Genomic DNA, 19,150 nt, shown 5'->3' on the forward strand with positions numbered 1-19,150 from the left:
CGTGGATGTTATAGTAACAAATATGTTCACAGAAGATCAAATGTATTGTTTTTTTTTTAATTTTTATATTTATTACTGTATGCATTCAAGCTTGTAATGTCATAGTAGGTATATTATAAACAAAGTAATTTTCAAATCCATGTGATACAAACATGTAACAGAGATGATTATAATATTCTAGGTAGGTAGGTTTAATAAATTTTAAATTCCATTCAATAAAATACGTGTTTTATTTAAAAACCTTTGCCCTCATATAATTAAATCATATCGATTAATAATATTACAATAAATACAATTTATTATATCAAATAAAAACAAAAGCTTATCCTTATTACTAAAAATAAAGTAAAACTATCATAGTTTTACGAACGTTGGCAGGTAATAATAAAAATAAATGATACTAGTTGCTTTGGCTCTCGAGGGACGGATAACAATTTGAAGGAGCTAAATGAAAATTACAAGAAAAAAAATGCCTGTTTCTTTTAAATAAGGACGTTATAGGTGTTACAATAATATTTTTTTTTTTTTAAATTAAATGTTGCATGGTGTTATATTTTATAACATTAATTAGTGTAAATTCATCAAACTATAATTTAGAATGCAAGCAATAAATATTATTTTTGGTTACTAATTTGGCTAAACTTTCGGTTGAAATGAACAGATGCAAATAATAATATCCCCTTACGACCTACTATATTTTAAATGCTTAAATAAAAATAAAATACATTTAAATTCAACACAAGCTTCAGGTATAAATTTATCTATATATGATACTTTAAGATATTTCAATGAAAAGACTTTAAATTATTATACCTTTCATTCAACGTTAAGATCAATAGTCGTAAGTAAAATTAGAATTGATATAACAAGTTATTTTTATTATTAGTATGTTACTGAAATAAAAATACCACCAGAGCCGGATTTAGGGGAGATACATATATAGATATAAAGCCCCTAATTTCGTTATTTAAAAAAACTAGTACAATTCTGTGTAATATATCTACACAATTATATGTGCTAAAATAATTGGATTTGTTTTGTAATAAAATAAGTTATTGAAAATTCCGAAAGAAATTGTATTTAGAATTTTTGATCCTTTTTGGCTCCGGCTCTGATTTCTATGATTCAGATAAAAGAGAGAGCAGAAATATTTTTCTTAATTACTGTTAGGTAGTTTTGGATTCGATACGATTTCTAAATAGTTTTGCTAATACTGCACTATGTTGTAGTAAATATAACGCAATATTTGTCGATCAAATGAACAAGTTGGGTATTTATTATATCAAAAATTATACATATTGTTTTGTTGCCACAGATAATACTTTATAATTTGATTGAATGACTAGGTGTGTGTTTGATCGGTATTATTTATGTAGTTTTTCATGAAAAATATATACTAAATGAAATTGTCTTTCATAATAAATGTGTTAATTCATTGAACTTCAGTTTCATTAAATTAATTAGTTTATCTTTTTGTTATTGCAATATATATTTTTCTATATTCTTGGATTTTCAGTGGCAACGTACATGTTACAATATTATTTGACTATTTGAATCTAATGTAATAATAACTATGCTATATAATATAATTATTTATTTTTTAACTTAACCTAACTAAAGCTTATAGTCATGGTCAAAGAAATGCATTTTTCCATTTATTTTTAATATTAAAATATTGTTAACAATATTTTGATATTAAAACAAAATAAATACGTGAAACATTTTTAAGTTTTAAGATCATAAATAAATTAAATAATCTGAGACAACTCATGCACATAAAAAAAAATTATATGTAAATTTTATTTAAAAATTCAATACATATAACACAAAGATAGATAAACCGTGCTGAAAAAGAATCAATGGCAATTTCATTAAAATTCGTTGTATCTTAATTATAAATATTCCTTTAGGCGACTGTTTTTATCTACTATGAAAATTGTCTATAGTAATAAAAATCTTAGCTTGTAAAGTTATTCCAAGAGATTAAAAAGTTATATTATTCCTTGCCAGATTATTGCTCACGAATATAGTGTGTCAAAATCATTAAGCGATTTCTATTGTATATAATTCAGGGTAGAGGCTGTGAAGTTGAGTACATTCTAAATGGTGATGGTGGGAGCATATTAACCTAATTCAAAATCGGGCTAAAAGTAATAATACGTCGCATCTTTTAACTATGTATTTTGATTATTGTTTAATGCCATCTTATCATAAATAATAACCAATATGGTATATAATATTGCTATTTCTTAATGGCGTTTATGCACTCCTTGCCTCTACCCTCCGTTGTATTGTATTATACAATTAAAATTAATTTATTTCAATTGAATTTTGTTCTAGGTTGTCTTTGGTTGTGTACACTAACTTACAGATCAAATTTGAATTATATCAAGCGCTATTTTTTCTTATGTTAATTGAAGGCCGACTAGATTATATTATTGCTATTATGATTCTATTGATTTTTTTATATGTATGTATACGCGTGTCTATGAACTTCATACATAAAATTTAACTAAAAATATAAAAATAAAACTATTATTATACAAGCATTCGTTATGAAAAAAACAATCACACACTATTTGAATTAAAAACGTAGGTATTTCTAAGAGAAACATTACATTAAAATGGCTTATATGCTATTTATAAAGAAAATATAAGTGTATTGTGCTGCCAAATGAGTTTCATCATTATTATCGTTTAAGCTTACCTAGGTATAATTTTACATATAAAAGTTTAAGATCGGTGTTACACATGAATATGAAACCATATTTGACTTCGATGGATGCTAGTGTTGTAGGGCTGTTAAATCGATAATGTATCGATAATATGGAACTTTGAATGATGAATACTGTTGAGGTATCAGTACACATTTATAGGAAATACTACTTATATAAATTACTTGTCATCATATTTATCCAGTTTTCAAACACAGGCAAAGTTCGCAAATACTCTGCCATGAGTGTAATTACGTACATAATTTTCAAGAATTATAGAAATGCGATAATACATTTAATGTTAAAAAAATACTTACAAAATATTAAAAAAAGAATAATCTCAAAGTACAACGAATAGTTTTAGACTTAATTTACCGTGTAAACGATAACACAACAGTTATTTGAAAAAATCAAACAACTATTATTAAAGTGGCATTTTGATGAGCTCATACAATTCTAAAAAAAACATCTTTACATTTTTATCGAACGAGTAATTTTTTTAAACATTCTGTCCGTCGATTTAGTTTCATATCGCAATAATAATACGAGCTATATTCGATTGAAACGTGTACTACGTTACTAACGAGGTATTGCAAGTCTTTTCATTCCATAATCCATCTTATGAACAATTGATACCGTTCCACGTTAATTAACTACACACTAATTACTATCGGCGGTTTTATCGAGATAGCGTTTTTAATATTGCCCTATTTACTTGTATATAATAAATTTCTATATAATAAGGCATATATACAATACGCGTTACTATGAAAGCACTTTAGCGGTAAATAATTTATCTTATTTCTAATTTATTATGTTTTTAAAATTGCATTTTCTATGTATCTTTGATTTTGTTCAATGAGTTGAAACTAATTACAGTATGCTATTTAAATTTCAATTTATACATAATGTATGTAAATAGATATCCCAGGAAACTGAATTTTACATTATTTCCATTTTGTGTTATATTATAGGTACTGTAAAAGAAATATTTATTTATATTTATATGGTCCTTCGAGCCGGATTCAAATTGATTCTATGAACGAAATTGTTGTTATTGAGATTCCTTTACTTTAATTTAAAATAAATAAAATGTTTACACAAGCTTTCCCATCACGGCTGATTCTATTTGAATACATTATGTTTAGATTGTGGCTTTTTTAATACTATTATACACGTCTGGTTCTGGAGTGCGTTTCATAATAATTTAAAGTGTTCCTAAACATCAATTAGTAATCTATCAGATTTCTTTTTAATAGCAGCTCTGCACTATCTATTATTTTATTTTTTAATTATTTCTAGACCTTCGTGTCATTTATTTTTCAAAACAAATTAAATCATATAGATAGCTATAAATAGTTTACTTAAATAATATAAATTAAGCTGATCATATATTTGTATATGGCAACAATCATTAATATCTTCAGTCATCAGATCATTTCAGTTTTACAATATAATATTAAGCCGTTAATTTAAATCACACAAAAAGAGAGCGTTATTTCATTTAAACAAAACGTACATCACATGAAGCTTATTCTAGTCTCTTCACACAGACTATTGCCAGTGTTAGACACCTCCCAGACGTAGTGTAAACTTACAGAAGCATTTAAATAATATGTTCTTCTCTTCGCTGCTGAAATAGACGCTAGCTGCAAATGTTAACTTTATAAGCGTGTGTTCAGACCGAAGTTCCAACATGTCGGTCTATGTCGAGAGTGACGTCTTCTGGGCTCGCCAGATCCGCCCTTAAACGAACCCCTCGACCAGTCAGAGTCCACCTACAAGCGGCCCTTTCCGTCGTTGGGGATATTCTGTAATGTAATGTTATTATTCAAGTTTGCCTCATATCAAATTTCAAGAAATTGGGTTCACCCGTTTGGTCATGATAGAGCGACAGATACACAGACAGACAGACAGATAGATAGAGTTACTTTCACATTTATAATATTAATACAGATTAATTTATTCCGTTTTCCCACGGGTGCAATAAAATATGTATGTATATTTTGAAGAAGAAACATAAAACAGTCTCGAAACCAGTTTTTAGCGCCTCATTAAGCCATATTGTATATGTCAAAGTGAACTAGTAGAGCCTCCCAGGTTGTCGTCAGACAGGCAGTTATGAGTAAGTGGACCTAAAAAATAGCAATTTATCAAACATGATTCGAGCTCGAGTGGAGGTGCGATAGCCCAGTGGTTAGAACGCGTGCATATTAACGATTGCGAGTTGAAACCCAGGCACCATTGTTTATTCCACCAACACGCATTGGAACAACGTGGTGGAATATGTCCCAAACCTTTTTCTCTAAGAGAGGAGGCCTTAGCCCAGCAGTGAGAAAATTTACAGGCTGTTATTCTTATTTATTGTTGATTAGAGCTCGCGCGGTTGTTACTTTGGTTAAGGGCATTCGTTCGACAGATTTCTCGCGCGATCGCCGTTCTCTACGGAGACCAGCCAACTTTATAAATAATATGTAATCACGCGGCACTCTCTCTTCCTTCAAATCAATAGATACGATCGGCTTCCTGACCAGAGCAAGATCATAGGTGCACGGGCAACGGCTTACTGACGAATCAAATGTGAGAGACAATTATAAGGTCAAAGCAATTGATAGTATTAATCGGTTTGATGCGAGATCGCCCGTGCGAGCCGCGGGGAGCGGGCACGCACCGGCAGCAGCGTTGCCAACCGTACGATTTAAATCGTATGTATACGACCTTTTTGGCCCTTGTACGATGTAAGATCGTGTAATCGAAATCGTACGCAAAACATACGATCTTTTCAATATTCAATACACATAATTGTAAGTAAGTTTGACTTTAAGTATGTTGAATATGAATGGATGAAATACTCGAATCAGTATGAAATAAATACAATGGGAACTGGAGATTTTATGTATAAGGGACATTTTTGTATTCAAATTTGACACCGGTTTTATTTTCATCTACGTTGATTTCTTGTTATTTGATTATGTACTACTTTCTCTATGGAAATGTTGGTTAAATACGGTCTTTTTTATGTTATGGTACGATTTTCCAAAAAATAAAGTTGGCAGCACTGACCGGCAGAGCGCGGAGTCGGGCGTGGCGGCGGGCGGGGCCGCGCGCGCCGCGTCGTCGTCGGGCGTGTCGGAGCCGCTCGTCTCGCTCGTCGCCTCGCTGCCGCCGCCCCGGTATCTCTCCACCTCATCTGATACACGTCAAAACGTTGAGTCAGTAAATCGTAACTATATGTAGTGACATGTATTCGTAACTTAACAAAATTATACCATACACATAATGTATATATTATAATACAAATGAAGTTGCAAGTGAATAATCGCACAAAGAAGAACATAATAATTTGAATAACCTCTGACGTCATCCCGGTCCGGCGTATCATCCAGGCGTTTGAGTATTTCCATACAAAGTTCTGAATCCAGCGGCACGGGGTTATCGGATTCTCTGTAATAGAAGGATTATATTGAGAGAATAAAAGTCGTTGTCGCCCTATGACTTATATTGTAGACGTGTAATATGAATTTAAATATTAATTCTAATATGGTAGGGAGATAAATGGATAAGGGGGTAAAGGGATAATGTAAATATGGGCTTGCAGTACCGGTTGTGCAGCACGAGCGCGACGGCGGGCGTGACGGGCAGCGGCGGCAGGTGCGCGGCGCGCGGGCTGAAGGCCGACACGTCCAGCGCGGGCGGCGGCACGCGCGGCGCCGGCGTGCCGCTCCACTCGCCCCACACGCCTGCCGCGCACACCACACTCAGAACGTCTCTCTCAGAAGACACACTTATATTTATCACAATATTCATTGAATATTCCAGCATTTTTTTTTGTCACCCTTCAAACAGAAACACAGCAATACGAAGTAATGTATGAGTGGGTGGTACCACATCAGAGGGGTTGGAGGAGCTATCGAGTGTCAGTAGTGGTAGCGTACCGGGCGCGGGGCGCCAGTCGTCGCGCTCGGCGAGCACGTCGGGCGGCGCGGGGCTGCGCGCCGTGAGGTCCCGCCAGCGCGCCGCGCCCGCGCACACGCCCGTCTCCAGCGCCACGCGCGCCTCGCTCTCCTCCAGCGCCACCAGAACCTCCGCGTCGAATACCTGAGAACCGGTCTTCTATGTTGATAAAATTTACCACTTCCCCTGGCGAATTTATAGAAAAGGTTATATGTAAAGTAAAGTAAAGTAACAGCCTGTAAATTTCCCACTGCTGAGATAAGGTCTCCTCTTCCATTAAGGAGAGGGTTTGGAACATATTCCACCACGCTGTTCCAATGCGGGTTGGTGGAATGCACATGTGGCAGAATTTCGATGAAATTAGACACATGCAGGTTTATATGTATATTCCATAATTATATGTTCCGTGTATAAGAGTCCCTAGACACTGAGGTACCGACCTCGACGAGCGTGTTGGCGGCGAGCGCGTGCCAGTCGTTGGGCTCGAGGCCGCGCGCCGCCCACCACTCGTCCGCGCGCGCCGCCTCGCCCCACTGCCGCGACAGCTCGGCCGCGCTCGCGTGCACCGCCTTCTGCGACACCCACACCACCACCCGTATATAATCACACTTCGAACGCACTTAACACACACAATAAATGCACTCAATCAAGTTCACGGACGATAAACAATAAGTATGAAACTTATTTTACATAAAATGTCTGTCTAGTCTTAAGATATTTTTATAAAATACGAAGCATGTTGTGTTCTCCTATAATTGTGAGTGCATAGGTATAGGTTAAGTTTTTTGTGTACTAACGTTGGAGATCCTTATAAAATAAAACAAAATAAAAATAAAAAAATAAACACAGGATAGAAAAAGGTTTAATAGTATTTTTCAAATGAGCAAAAGCTGTTTCCCTACAGTTATTATTTGTTAGTAATCGCTCGAGTGCACGTACTCGCAAGTCTTGCGGCAGCATGCGCACGCGCGCGCGCGCCGCGTCCGTGAGCGGCAGCGCCAGGTCTCGCCGCCGCGCCGCCAGCTTCTCGCGCACCGACCACACCAGCTCGCCGCACTCCTTCTCCACTTGCTTGTACGACCCGGTCTACACATAAATAATAATAGTACATATTGCACTTTAAATTCGTATAGGGCAACCACCTCGTTCGAGATAATAAGATTAATAGAATATACCAAGAAATTTATCAACGATTATAAATACCTTAGCAATTTGGACGGAGAAAGGTCCAAAGCATGCATCCACGAAGTGTTCATAATCTCGTAGGGGTCTCTCGATGGCGATCTCGATGTCCGTCGCCCACGCGGCGAGGATGTCTAGTTCTGCGCGCGCGCACACCGCCGCTAATGCCTGCGCCGCTCTAATAATTACGATGCATCTTAGAATCTCATCAAAATCGACTTCCTGATCAATATATTTAACTGTAACAGAATAAATAAAACACTCGCTGCACAGGGCGATACTAAAAACGTAGGACCGGGACTCTGCGTTTAACTTTATGTGTTCCTCTATGCTCACTTGTAAGTACTATTTATGTTTATGACAAAAAAGGAAACGATTTAAAAGAATGAAGTGTAATAAGCAGTCACTAAATCGGTGTTAGTATCGGCGATAATTTTTTGTTTAGAAAAATGTCCACGAAGACAACTGGCATGGTATTGATTAGCACGCGGGCAGCGAGTGTGGGCGGCGGTACGCACGTGATCTGGTAGGAGGCGTGCGAGTGCAGCGCGGGCCCGGCCACGCGCCGGCAGAAGCGCGAGTCGTGCGCCGGCACGCGCGCCGCGCGCACGATGAGCGCCCGCCACGCCACCGCCTCCCACGCGCCGCGCAGCACCCACCAGCCCAGCCCGCCTGCGGACACACACGCTCGGGTACTGCGCTCCCGCCTTCTGCCCGCTCGGGGCCGCAGCTGACTCACCCACGAGCAGAACGAGGGCGGCGAGCGGGCACAGGAAGATGGCGACCACGAACGCGATGATCGGCTGGAGCAGGCCCAGTATTCCGATTCGCCAGACCAGCACTTCGAATAGAACGAAGAATCTGAAATATTAAGAAATATATACATCACTATGATCATTACCGTTGAGGTACTAGCATATTTAGACGTCCGTAAGATAGTCTAAATATGGATATGCTGTTGTTATATTATTTTACCTATTGAGCCTAGCGGGATCAGGACAGTCCAGGTCATAGAGCAGCGCGCAGCCGGCGTGAAGGGCCAGGGCCACTACCGGCAACCACAGCGGCACGCTGGCTGCTGCGATCAGCGACAGCGCGCTGGCCGCCAGCGCTAACAGCGGGAACACCAGCAGTAGCGCCAAGGAGCCTAGTCCGCCGATTACACCGTAGTTCCATAACCTATTTGCTTGCCTGCTGAGCCCTTTGCCAAGGAGTCCTGAAAGACGTTTCAAACAATTTAGTTTTAGAAATATATATGCAATATCCTTCCGTATATAGCTTAATTGAAAATATCTTTGGTACCTCCCACTCATTATATATTCTACCAGCAAACAATAATACTCAGTATTGTTTTCGGTTTTAATGGTAAGTGAGGCAGGCAAAATGGACACGATAATTTAGTTCTCAAGGATGGTAGCGTATTGAAGACGTAAGTGATGGTAACTTCATACCTGTGTCGGGTTCAGTTTCGAATCGCGTCCGTTCCTTCGACACATGGCGCCAGAGTTTCAACAGCAGCGACCACATCGTTTGTTTTTCACTGCTCCGTTTTGGAAACAGGGTACCGTTCACCTACGACAAAGATGTTCATTATATATAATAATATCTTTTGATAGATTTGGTCAAGGTATAAATGTTTTCACTCACACGAAAGTGTGCCCTCCAAAATTAATTACTATAAGAGATTACAGTTACGCCTTATCGACATTTGCGCAAATATCGATAAGAATGGTTTTCAAATGAGGGTACGGTTTCACCCAGCCTACCTGCGACTGCTCAAGGTCGGGCACGAAGGGCTTGACGCAGAGCAGGGTGCGCAGCGACACGCGCGAGCACCACGGCACCAGCACGCCCAGCACGAACATCAGGTTCCACGACCACGACCACGTCCTGCGACACCACAGCTCGATAAAGCCTCAAAAGCTCATTGACCTTCTGGGCCTTTATTGCTTTGTTTTTGAGCTACGAAATTGTGATAATTGCCAATATCCATACTCCTTACTCCGGGCTGTTAGTGAGAATTTGTTGACAAAAAAAATTATAAAAATTGGTGAAATTTAAGATCGGTGTACATCGTAGCAGCTATTTACTAGATTAACAAGCTAGTCAATATCATGGCATAAATGATATAGCTTATAGTAGCGGCACGCTATGATGGCCGTTTTGACGTTTGCCCGCTCATGAAGTTTCGTATTTAATAAATAATTACATCAAAGGAGCAAATTGTTGTTCTTTATTGTCAATAGTGACGTGCAGTTAGTCATAAAATTTATCGAGTGTAATTTCTAAACTATAAATATTAGGGTACCGCGAAGATAGCTTTTTTTTGCGTAAACGTGTGCGTCACACTCTCACACTCGACCTCGTAGTCGGTGTTATATTTGTGTTGTCAGTAAATATTTTATCTATTTTATAAATTATTTATTTTATATTATCTATATATGTTTATTGTAGAAAATTATAATAGAAATAATATTAGTATTCAGAACAGGCAACAGAACGTATTTCGCGATCATTACATGGGAATACTTCAAAAACAAAACAAAGATTTGAATATATTATATCGATATTAAATTTACATTTCACATCACTTTTTTAATGTGTCAAAACGGCCATCGTATCTTGCCGCTAGAATTGTTTTTAGAAACGAGACCATGAACTATTTTGTAGGAGACATTTTATATAATAATAATAGGACTGACCTATGAGCGAAGTTGAGTATCCGCCAGGCGGGCCAGCGCGTGGTGCTGACGCGCACCTTCTCCAGGCGGACGCTGAACACGGGCTGCGAGGGGTCGGAGCGCGGCGTGACGATGTTGGTGGCGCGCGAGCTGATCACGGTGGGGATGCGCTCCGTGCGGCCGCGGAACTCGCGGAACACCTTCCAGTTGCGCGGCCGCCAGATGTACGTCGCCCACGAGAACTCGCGCGTCGGCGTCTTCGCCGCGCGCAGCTCCTGCGGCCCGCCGCGACGTTTCAACGCGCACACAATCATGGCTTGTGCTATTTATTCAATTATCCTACAAACTTTATCCCACTTGGGGGAGGATAGCTGACCATCAATACAGGTTACAACATTCTAAAATATCTTTGATAGATTTATTTATTTATTTGTAATCAACAGCGTATACAGATTATATTTGTACAGTTTTTTTAAATTACATGAAGACTATGGCCACAAAGATTACAATATAAAGTGTTTAATATAATATATTTAACAAAGTGGATAACAAAAAGAAAATAGGTAGTTGTTGACGTTTGGGACAAGAGAATATTCACAAGTGTATGGGTATTTGTATGTGTGTGTGTGCATGCGTGTGTGTGTTTCTGTGTGTATATGTTTGTGTTTGTGTGCGTGTGGGTGTGTGTGTGTGCGTGTCTCTCAACTGTTTAAGTAGTTCGTTTAGTGAAATTAGTGAAATATAGAATAGAAATGGAAACGCTATGTATAGCGTTATAATCAACCTTCATGAGCAGCGGCTCGCGGTCGCGCAGGAAGGCGAGGTCGCGTAGCAGGAAGTAGCGGTGCTGCGACAGCTTGTGCGCCTGCATGGCGGCGGCGGCGTCCTCGAGCGCGGCCCAGCGCAGCTCGCTGCGCAGCGCGTGCGCCGCGCGCGCCAGCCGCTCGCGCCGCCACGCGTCCGCGCGCGACAGCACCGGGTGCGCGGCGCGGATGCGCGCCTCCGCCGACGCCAGCCCCGCCTCCAGCTTCCGCCGCACGCCCTCCTCGGCCCTGCCGCGCAACTATAGGCTCAATGTGCTGTGTAATAGATGTTGTAAGAGTGTGCTAGAGGATCACTCGTTTGACGATCAACGATTCGATTTTAAACATCACTGCTGCTTAAATTGAATTTAATGCTAGCAACGGTTCTTTATCACCGACGAACAACCGACAAGAAAAAAAAAACATAATAGGCTATTTGACTAGTTTTTAAAATCCATTTTATATTATTTAGTAGAAGTTAAGGAACCCAGTCAAAGTTGACTTTTTTATTTCTATATAGTACATATTTGCCGAAAAATATCATTTTAAAAATTCCATATTTAAATAACGCGCGTAAACGCTACTTGGACAATATGGCGCTGCAATGGGGTCGGTGACGTCACTTTGCTGTATTTTAATCTGTGGTACATATAGTAGAAAAGCAAAGTTTACAAGAAAGTGACTTCATCATAAGCCCGTCCAATTAGCAGTGTTTTGTGTCACGTGACAAACGTTTAAAAAAAAAGCATTTTTATTGATTGATTTTTTAATAAATTAAATATTATTTTCAAGTTTCGTTAGTAAATAACCATTTTTAAACTCATAATATACACTGATTACAATAATTCACAATTTATTTTACAGCACATCTCCCATCAACTTACTGGTTCGCGTTGACGGCCTATGTACCTGTTGACGATGACGGCGGCCCGCAGCTGCGAGGCGAGCAGCTCGGGCACGGCGGGCCCCAGCGCAGCGAGCTGCTCGCAGCTCAGCACAGCATTGCACACGCGCGAGACGTATTCTCGCATAGCGGCCGAGCTCACTTCCTAATCAAACATTAAAAACAAAATTTAAAGTCCTACATTCTTTGTCTAATACCGTTTATAAATTATAGAAGTATGAGTTAACCTCTTCTATGTCCTTCATTGGCATCTTCTGACTCGCCAGAAGCGCCGCTCTCCGTTCACGAAAATGTAAAAACCAACCACGAGACTCTCTGTCCAGAATCGTTTGAAGAGATGGTGCTGCTCTACGCAATAACTTCCGTCTGAATAGTCGAAGATCAACCTGCAATTATGTACGTGTTAAATCTTCTAAACGGTCTTATCGAAATCATAGCGTCGTGGACGAAATTAACTTTAAGGTAGGTAGGTAGATAACCTATTTTCATATAAATAAAAAAAGATAATATCGTCTATAAAAAGGATTGTATGCAACAACGATAATTACTATTTAATTCAAATTCCGAAAATGAATAGAGATCAGACTTAAAAATTAATTGTATTTAAACAAACTTAGGAGGTTTAATAAATAAGGATAGTATAATATAATACTTGTAGTCGATGAATATACGGTTTTTTTTTTTAATAAAAAATTGGAAATATTTTTGGTATCTTAATTTATTTTCCATCATTCTTCAAATTTACCTGCGTCCTTTGTGGGGTGGTGTAGAGGTAGGGCACTCGTGGGGCATTGCGTGGGTCACCTCTGGCGTCTCTCATCTTGTTAGGTCGCATCTCTCGCGTCACCCACGCCGCTAAAGCTGCTATGTCTTCTTGATCTTCAGGCTATAGAGAAGTTTCTTTCGAATCATTTCACATCGCTTGTCTTAAATATAATAAAAGGAAACTAACTAATGTTAATGTAACTTCCTACAAGTAAATAAATAGATATTTTTTTCGATACAAAAAATAATAAAATTCTCAAATTTAAAAAAACCTTACAACAACAACAACCGCCTGTAAATTCCCACTGCTGGGCCTCCTCTCCCTTTGAGGAGAAGGTTAGGAACATATTCAATAAACATATCCGCCACGCTGTTCCAATGCGGGTTGGTGGAATACACATGTGGCAGAATTTCTATGAAATTTGTCGCATGCAGGTTTCCTCACGATGTTTTCCTTCACCGCCGAGCACGATATGAATTATAAAGACAAATTAAGCACATGTATCAGCGGTGCTTGCCTGGGTTTGAACCCGCAATCATCGGTTAAGATGCACGCGTTCTAACCACTGGGCCATATCAGCTCAATAAAAAAAAAACCTTGCTTATCAAAATATCTAGTATCTAATAGGCATGAGGGATATCCGAATTTTGTGACAAAGATTTTACATGGGGCACATTCCGTTAATCATAAAAAACGATTCGACATATTTACCATATCATATTCTCACCTTACAAATAAGTTCGGCCACGAGATAACGCGAACGCTCCTCGCGTATCTTCTTTTCAAGGTCACGCGCTTCGAGGGACGGCATTCCGAAGATGATATCCATTAACCTGTGCAGTATATTGTACTTAAAATAAAATCGAATCACATATTTCAATCATACTTACAAACCCTTACCTATGCAAACCTTCCATGAACGCTTTCGCCCCCGCGATCAGCGAGAGAGGTTCATCTCTTAACAATCTGTCCCTGGAAACAACTACGACGAGGGCGATGGCCCTCGCTACGTGACAGTAGAGCTCTTCCCGTGCCCTCGCACTGCCTCGCTGGAGCCACCCAGCTACTCGCCATACGTGCGTCTGCCCAGGGAATTGTCGAGACGGCACCTCGAATTCCCTAAGGAATTAGCAGCCATATAATTATATATATATATATATATATATATATATATTTTACAATAGCTTAAGCTTTTTACATTAAATTTATAAGTCATCACGTAATTTTGGTCAACTGTAACATTTAATTATTCAATGTTTTTTTGAATCAATTGTATAAACTTTTGTTATAGATAACGGAATCAAAAATCAATTGTATTCAAACAAACTTATGAGCTACTAACCTACTTTACCTAATTAGGTCACTATTTGGGTGAAGTGTAGTTAATATTTACCGAGTTGCCAAAAATGTTCGTGGTAATACGCAATAAAATATACATTTTCATAATAAATTAAGCTTAGGTAATACTAATTGGTATTCGTGTCTCGATTGGGAAAATAGGGGCGAATATTGTGGATTCAATTGTTATTAGAATGCGTTCTAACGTGATACAGATGCAGAAAATAAATAAATAAATATAAAAAAAGGAATATATATATCATTAAAAGCGTCTAAGGCAATGACTGTGGGTGGACATGCTATGAATATTTAACATTGGCGCCAATATTATCTATTTTTTGAATAATTAAAAAAAATATGACTTGTCATTTTAAAATGATCAATCACAAAAAATATTTATATAAATTATTTTGTTTTTAAATATTATTTAATATTCGTTTAAAGTTAGACCTTTTTTTGGGCGGCAATTAAAAAAAAGTTAAATGATAGTATAGCTATTTAATATTTAACGCCAATGTGTTACTGAAAAACATAAACATTCCATTAATATCAGGGTAACGTACCCCCTTTCACGAATAGATTCCAATTGCTTTATATTTAGCATCTTCGGTTTATACATTCTGTCCTTGTGCAAGCTTACGTATGAAAAAAAAAAGTATGATAAATAATGTCTATGAATGTTCTCTTAATAGAATGAAGTCGAGACACTGCTGTCGTTAACATTGCAACTATATACAGCAAATAAAAAATAATATGTACGTACTTGATTTTTTTTTTGTGGAGAATTCAAAGTCGAACGAGTGTGAATTTCGAAAATGTGTTTTTTGAATTCATAGAAATTTTATCTTGTATGTTAGTAAAGTATATTTACTCTTAATTTACTGTTAAAGTAAATTCTAATTAAATCTTTTTGTATTTTATGTTTACGATATGAACTAGATTTTTACCATCAAAGAATTTTTTTCGCACAATATGGGCAAAATATAATAATAATTCAAATAGTTGTATGTCTATCTGAATATTTGTAAGAGGATGTAAATATGATTACATTATAATCACTACTAAATCAATGGTTGGACGATACATCAGCGATTATCCCAATATCCGTTAAATTGTATTTTCATTATAATTTGTTTGCAGTTTTCTCGAGTAACTTAGACATATGCATTATGCATGTATGATATTTAAAGGATGAATTATTATTTTCAATGAATATCAACTGGCCGGCAAGCTCAATGATCATATGATTGATAACTTTTTTATTATCGTCACAATTGTACACCAATTAGGTACATATGCGTGTATGCGTTTCATATATGTTTAAAACCTTGATATACGGCCTTATTTTTAGAACGAGAAACATCAAAATCTGATGCGCCTAGTTACTACCAACGTATTTTGATAGAACCTACCTACCTATTGAATTTTAAGTTAAATTATATAATATTTCAATATATTCATTATATAGTCGACAACTATGTTTTTTATAATATGTTAATTATGAAATTAAATACATTATATTAATAAGTAAAACTGTTTCGGTTTATATCTAGACTGTAGGGTATCTCCCATAATATTTGAATTTAATGCGATCAAGGAAAGAGTTGCGAAAATATCTTTCAGTCTTATGAGTGTGATTATATTTGTATAAAACTATACATATAAAAATGATAACTATTATTTGGACGTAAGTGATTATCACTAGTTTCTTAAAACTCCTCGTGAACATCTACCTTATAACTCAATATACGAAAACGATGTGGTAAAAATAGAATATAAACATTATAAAACCTTCAAAAACCTCGAGAGGTGTTATAGAACGGTAGCGGCGAGGGATTGTCTATGACCACTTATGTTCACCCCAAAAGAAGCGCAATTAATATTAAATTTTCAGACAACCCAAGTGCAGTTTAACAAAATAAAATGTTGGTCAACAATTAACTTACCAATTTTAAATGTACCGCTAAGTGAAAACGTTAATTGAAGTTAATGAGGCTGAAGGATCAAAAGCTTCGCGATGAAATGGGGGTTCTTTGTTTAATGAAAATGAATGCATAGTGATGCGCATAAACTCTCTTCATGTTTTTGATTTAAAAATGGAACATGGCTTTTGTTTTGGACGATTTTCAAAAGGAAAGGAGGCTGTTTAAGTCAGAGGATTCGCTTACATTGGATTATGGGTAATGAGGTCAGAAGATCGATAGTTCATTTTATTAAAATACATGTTAGTGTGCCATGAATTACAATTATAAATACTAGTTTAAAATTGTTATTTTGTTTAGTTTCTAATAAGAAGTTATGATACATTTTCAGTGTAACAAAATATTCGAAAAATAATTGAGGATTTATTTCCTTCAAAAACTAAAAGTAACGTCATTATACATGAAGCCGTGAAATTATTGTCTTTTACGTAGAAATTCAGTCTTTAATTTAATTCCTACGCATTGAAAGAACAGGCGTTGCATTTATTTTAAATAACATTTATTGATATAGGTACAAAAAGCTGACAAGAATTAAAAAAAAAAAAAGTTAAATAATATTTGTAATATTCAATTAAGTTTACCCTTTTTCTCGTATTGAGTGCAGCTGTTTCGGCGAGAGGGGGTGGGGTTCGATGCCCGCGTCAAGTGCAGCGGCCTCAAGTTCGTCGCATGGCGGCGCAATTATAATATCCGAGGGACGATTACCCGGACCCGCGAATCTTGACTGAGGAAGCACTATGGCAAGAGAAATATTATAATTTTAAATAAGATGGCTGTAGTTAAAGAAAATACAAAAATAATTTCGGATATAGTAATAAGTTTTAACGTCATTACTCCAGAATAATGAATCTTTTTTATACGGCATCAGTAATGTAACAAGGAACACAATTTAAATAGAAAAGCTTATATTATACTCTTCTATGAGTTTTATTGTCAAACTTCAATATTTTTTTTTAGAATTACAGTAGACTCCCTGTGGACAAATCTATTATTACTTTTCTTTTGACAATCTTCACTTATGAAGATAATGCATGGTTGACCAGATTACAACATATGTGCCACCACTGTTCTGTTTTTTGTCTTGATTTTGATTGTTTAGTTTGAATTGGACTACATGTGATAGCTATCACTTCTTTGTACTTCAAAGCATAACATATAGAATCTTATCATTGGATATGTAATTTGTCAGATTACAAGGTACTCTTTTCCAAAAAATTGCAGACTATTGTGGGTCTTACTCTTAGGCAGTAGGGTACTCGATAATTCCACAATTTTGACACTGTTCTGTGTAGAAATTTTACGAATTGATTGACTTCTCAGTTTAGAAGATTCCAACCTTATTTAAACAGAATATCTCGATATAATTCAACCCATAGTATGATTTAGAGAGACAAGAAAGATTTTTAATATGTTCCAGTTTTATTAAAAATGTTTAAAGTCAGGAAGTAGGCCTTCAATTTCCAGTTTATACACATTATGGCCATCAGGAATACGATGATTGAGTAAACAGACATTTTGTATTTGAACAAGGAATTGAAAACACTATCCATAGAGGTAAAATAGATACAATATCACCTACATTGTAAACATATTCAAACTCACCAATGACAATAGAGAAAAAAAAAATCAAATTAAATTTAACCAATTTTTTTATGGTTGTAGGAGAATCACAAAAAAGTTATGTTAATTAATCTAGGGAAAATCTAATTAATTTTATAAGAATTAAGTTGTCATTGTGGGATAATAGGCTTTGAAGCATCTGATTAGTTGAGATTAAATTAAATGTAGGTATAATAAGCCTAGAAGTTTTATAATTTAAAGCAATGCTTATTGAGAGGTGTATATTTTTTTCTTGGAGAATTTTGTTTAGACATTTTTGGTGATTACATGATACCAATTACACTACTATAATATATAAAAAATATTGAATATTTAAAAGTACAACGTAAATTATTTTAAAAAATGGTAGTCATATATTCTTGGAAGAATAGGCTCCTACCTTTTTCTTCAAAGCAATGGAAGAGTAGCTTGTGGCCCAGCAGTGGCACATTAAGAGACTCTTATTAATAATATTGTTTAGGAATAACATTAATCTTACCAATGGGAAATGTTTTCCAATGATAAAGGAAGTCTTCAGCGACTTGTTTGATGTTATTAACAAGCTGCTCGACCTCTGGAGGAGCTCCGACGAGCTGCACATCGAAGCGCAGCGGCTCACGTTCAGGCGCCGGCACCTCGAGCACCAAGGAGTTGGGACGAGATACGCGTTCGCCCTCTCCAGACATCGTAAACAACACTTTAACCCCTTCAACTGGTCAGCTTTACTAATCACATAATGATCGCAGTGGGCTCTATGGGCGGAGATATCACTTGACACCGACCACTTATTGTTTTATTATTTAAATTCATTTGACCAATTTAACAAAACTATCACAGAAAAAACGAGTACTTCAAGGCATACAATTTTGTGTCAAAGAATGTAGTTCGGAAACAGTAGATTAAGTGTACAGTTATAGAGATAACTAAAAAAATTATAAGAAAGAAAAATTATATTTTTAACTCTACTGAATCGTTCAGCTATAACTTGACTTCACTTTCATTTCATTATCATTACTTGACAAATGTCTTTGTGACACAGACTACTGAAAGCTTTTTGTCAGTTAGTCGTCAGATCGAAAAGTATTAAGCAAATGTCTCTTATACACTTGTATGTTTCTCAATCTTATGATTTAAATGATTTTAATTCAATTATTTTAACGATTGACTTCTTCTAACAGTTTTGGCGTATTTTAAAATTAGTGTTATAAATAAATTAGATTATTTGAA

General features: G+C 36.6%; 1 protein-coding gene across 1 annotated transcript; it reads right to left on the reverse strand.

Annotated features, from left to right (window-relative positions):
• Window positions 1-48: 48 nt before the first annotated feature.
• LOC124530126 lies at window positions 49-18,966 on the reverse strand. Its single transcript, XM_047104130.1, has 22 exons — window positions 18,423-18,966; window positions 16,906-17,059; window positions 13,905-14,123; window positions 13,732-13,837; window positions 12,984-13,124; window positions 12,466-12,624; window positions 12,244-12,383; window positions 11,316-11,583; window positions 10,553-10,806; window positions 9,617-9,740; window positions 9,302-9,422; window positions 8,826-9,066; window positions 8,590-8,711; window positions 8,369-8,522; window positions 7,872-8,028; window positions 7,608-7,754; window positions 7,109-7,240; window positions 6,650-6,812; window positions 6,316-6,454; window positions 6,067-6,158; window positions 5,778-5,904; window positions 49-4,525 (listed from the first exon to the last, which is right to left on the reverse strand). The coding sequence occupies exons 1-22, from the start codon at window positions 18,607-18,609 to the stop codon at window positions 4,393-4,395; spliced, it is 3,480 nt and encodes a 1,159-aa protein (XP_046960086.1). The 5' UTR covers window positions 18,610-18,966; the 3' UTR covers window positions 49-4,392.
• Window positions 18,967-19,150: the final 184 nt, after the last annotated feature.

Source organism: Vanessa cardui, chromosome 5 (genome assembly GCF_905220365.1).
Source record: "Vanessa cardui chromosome 5, ilVanCard2.1, whole genome shotgun sequence".
Classification (NCBI taxonomy): Eukaryota; Metazoa; Arthropoda; class Insecta; order Lepidoptera; family Nymphalidae; genus Vanessa; species Vanessa cardui.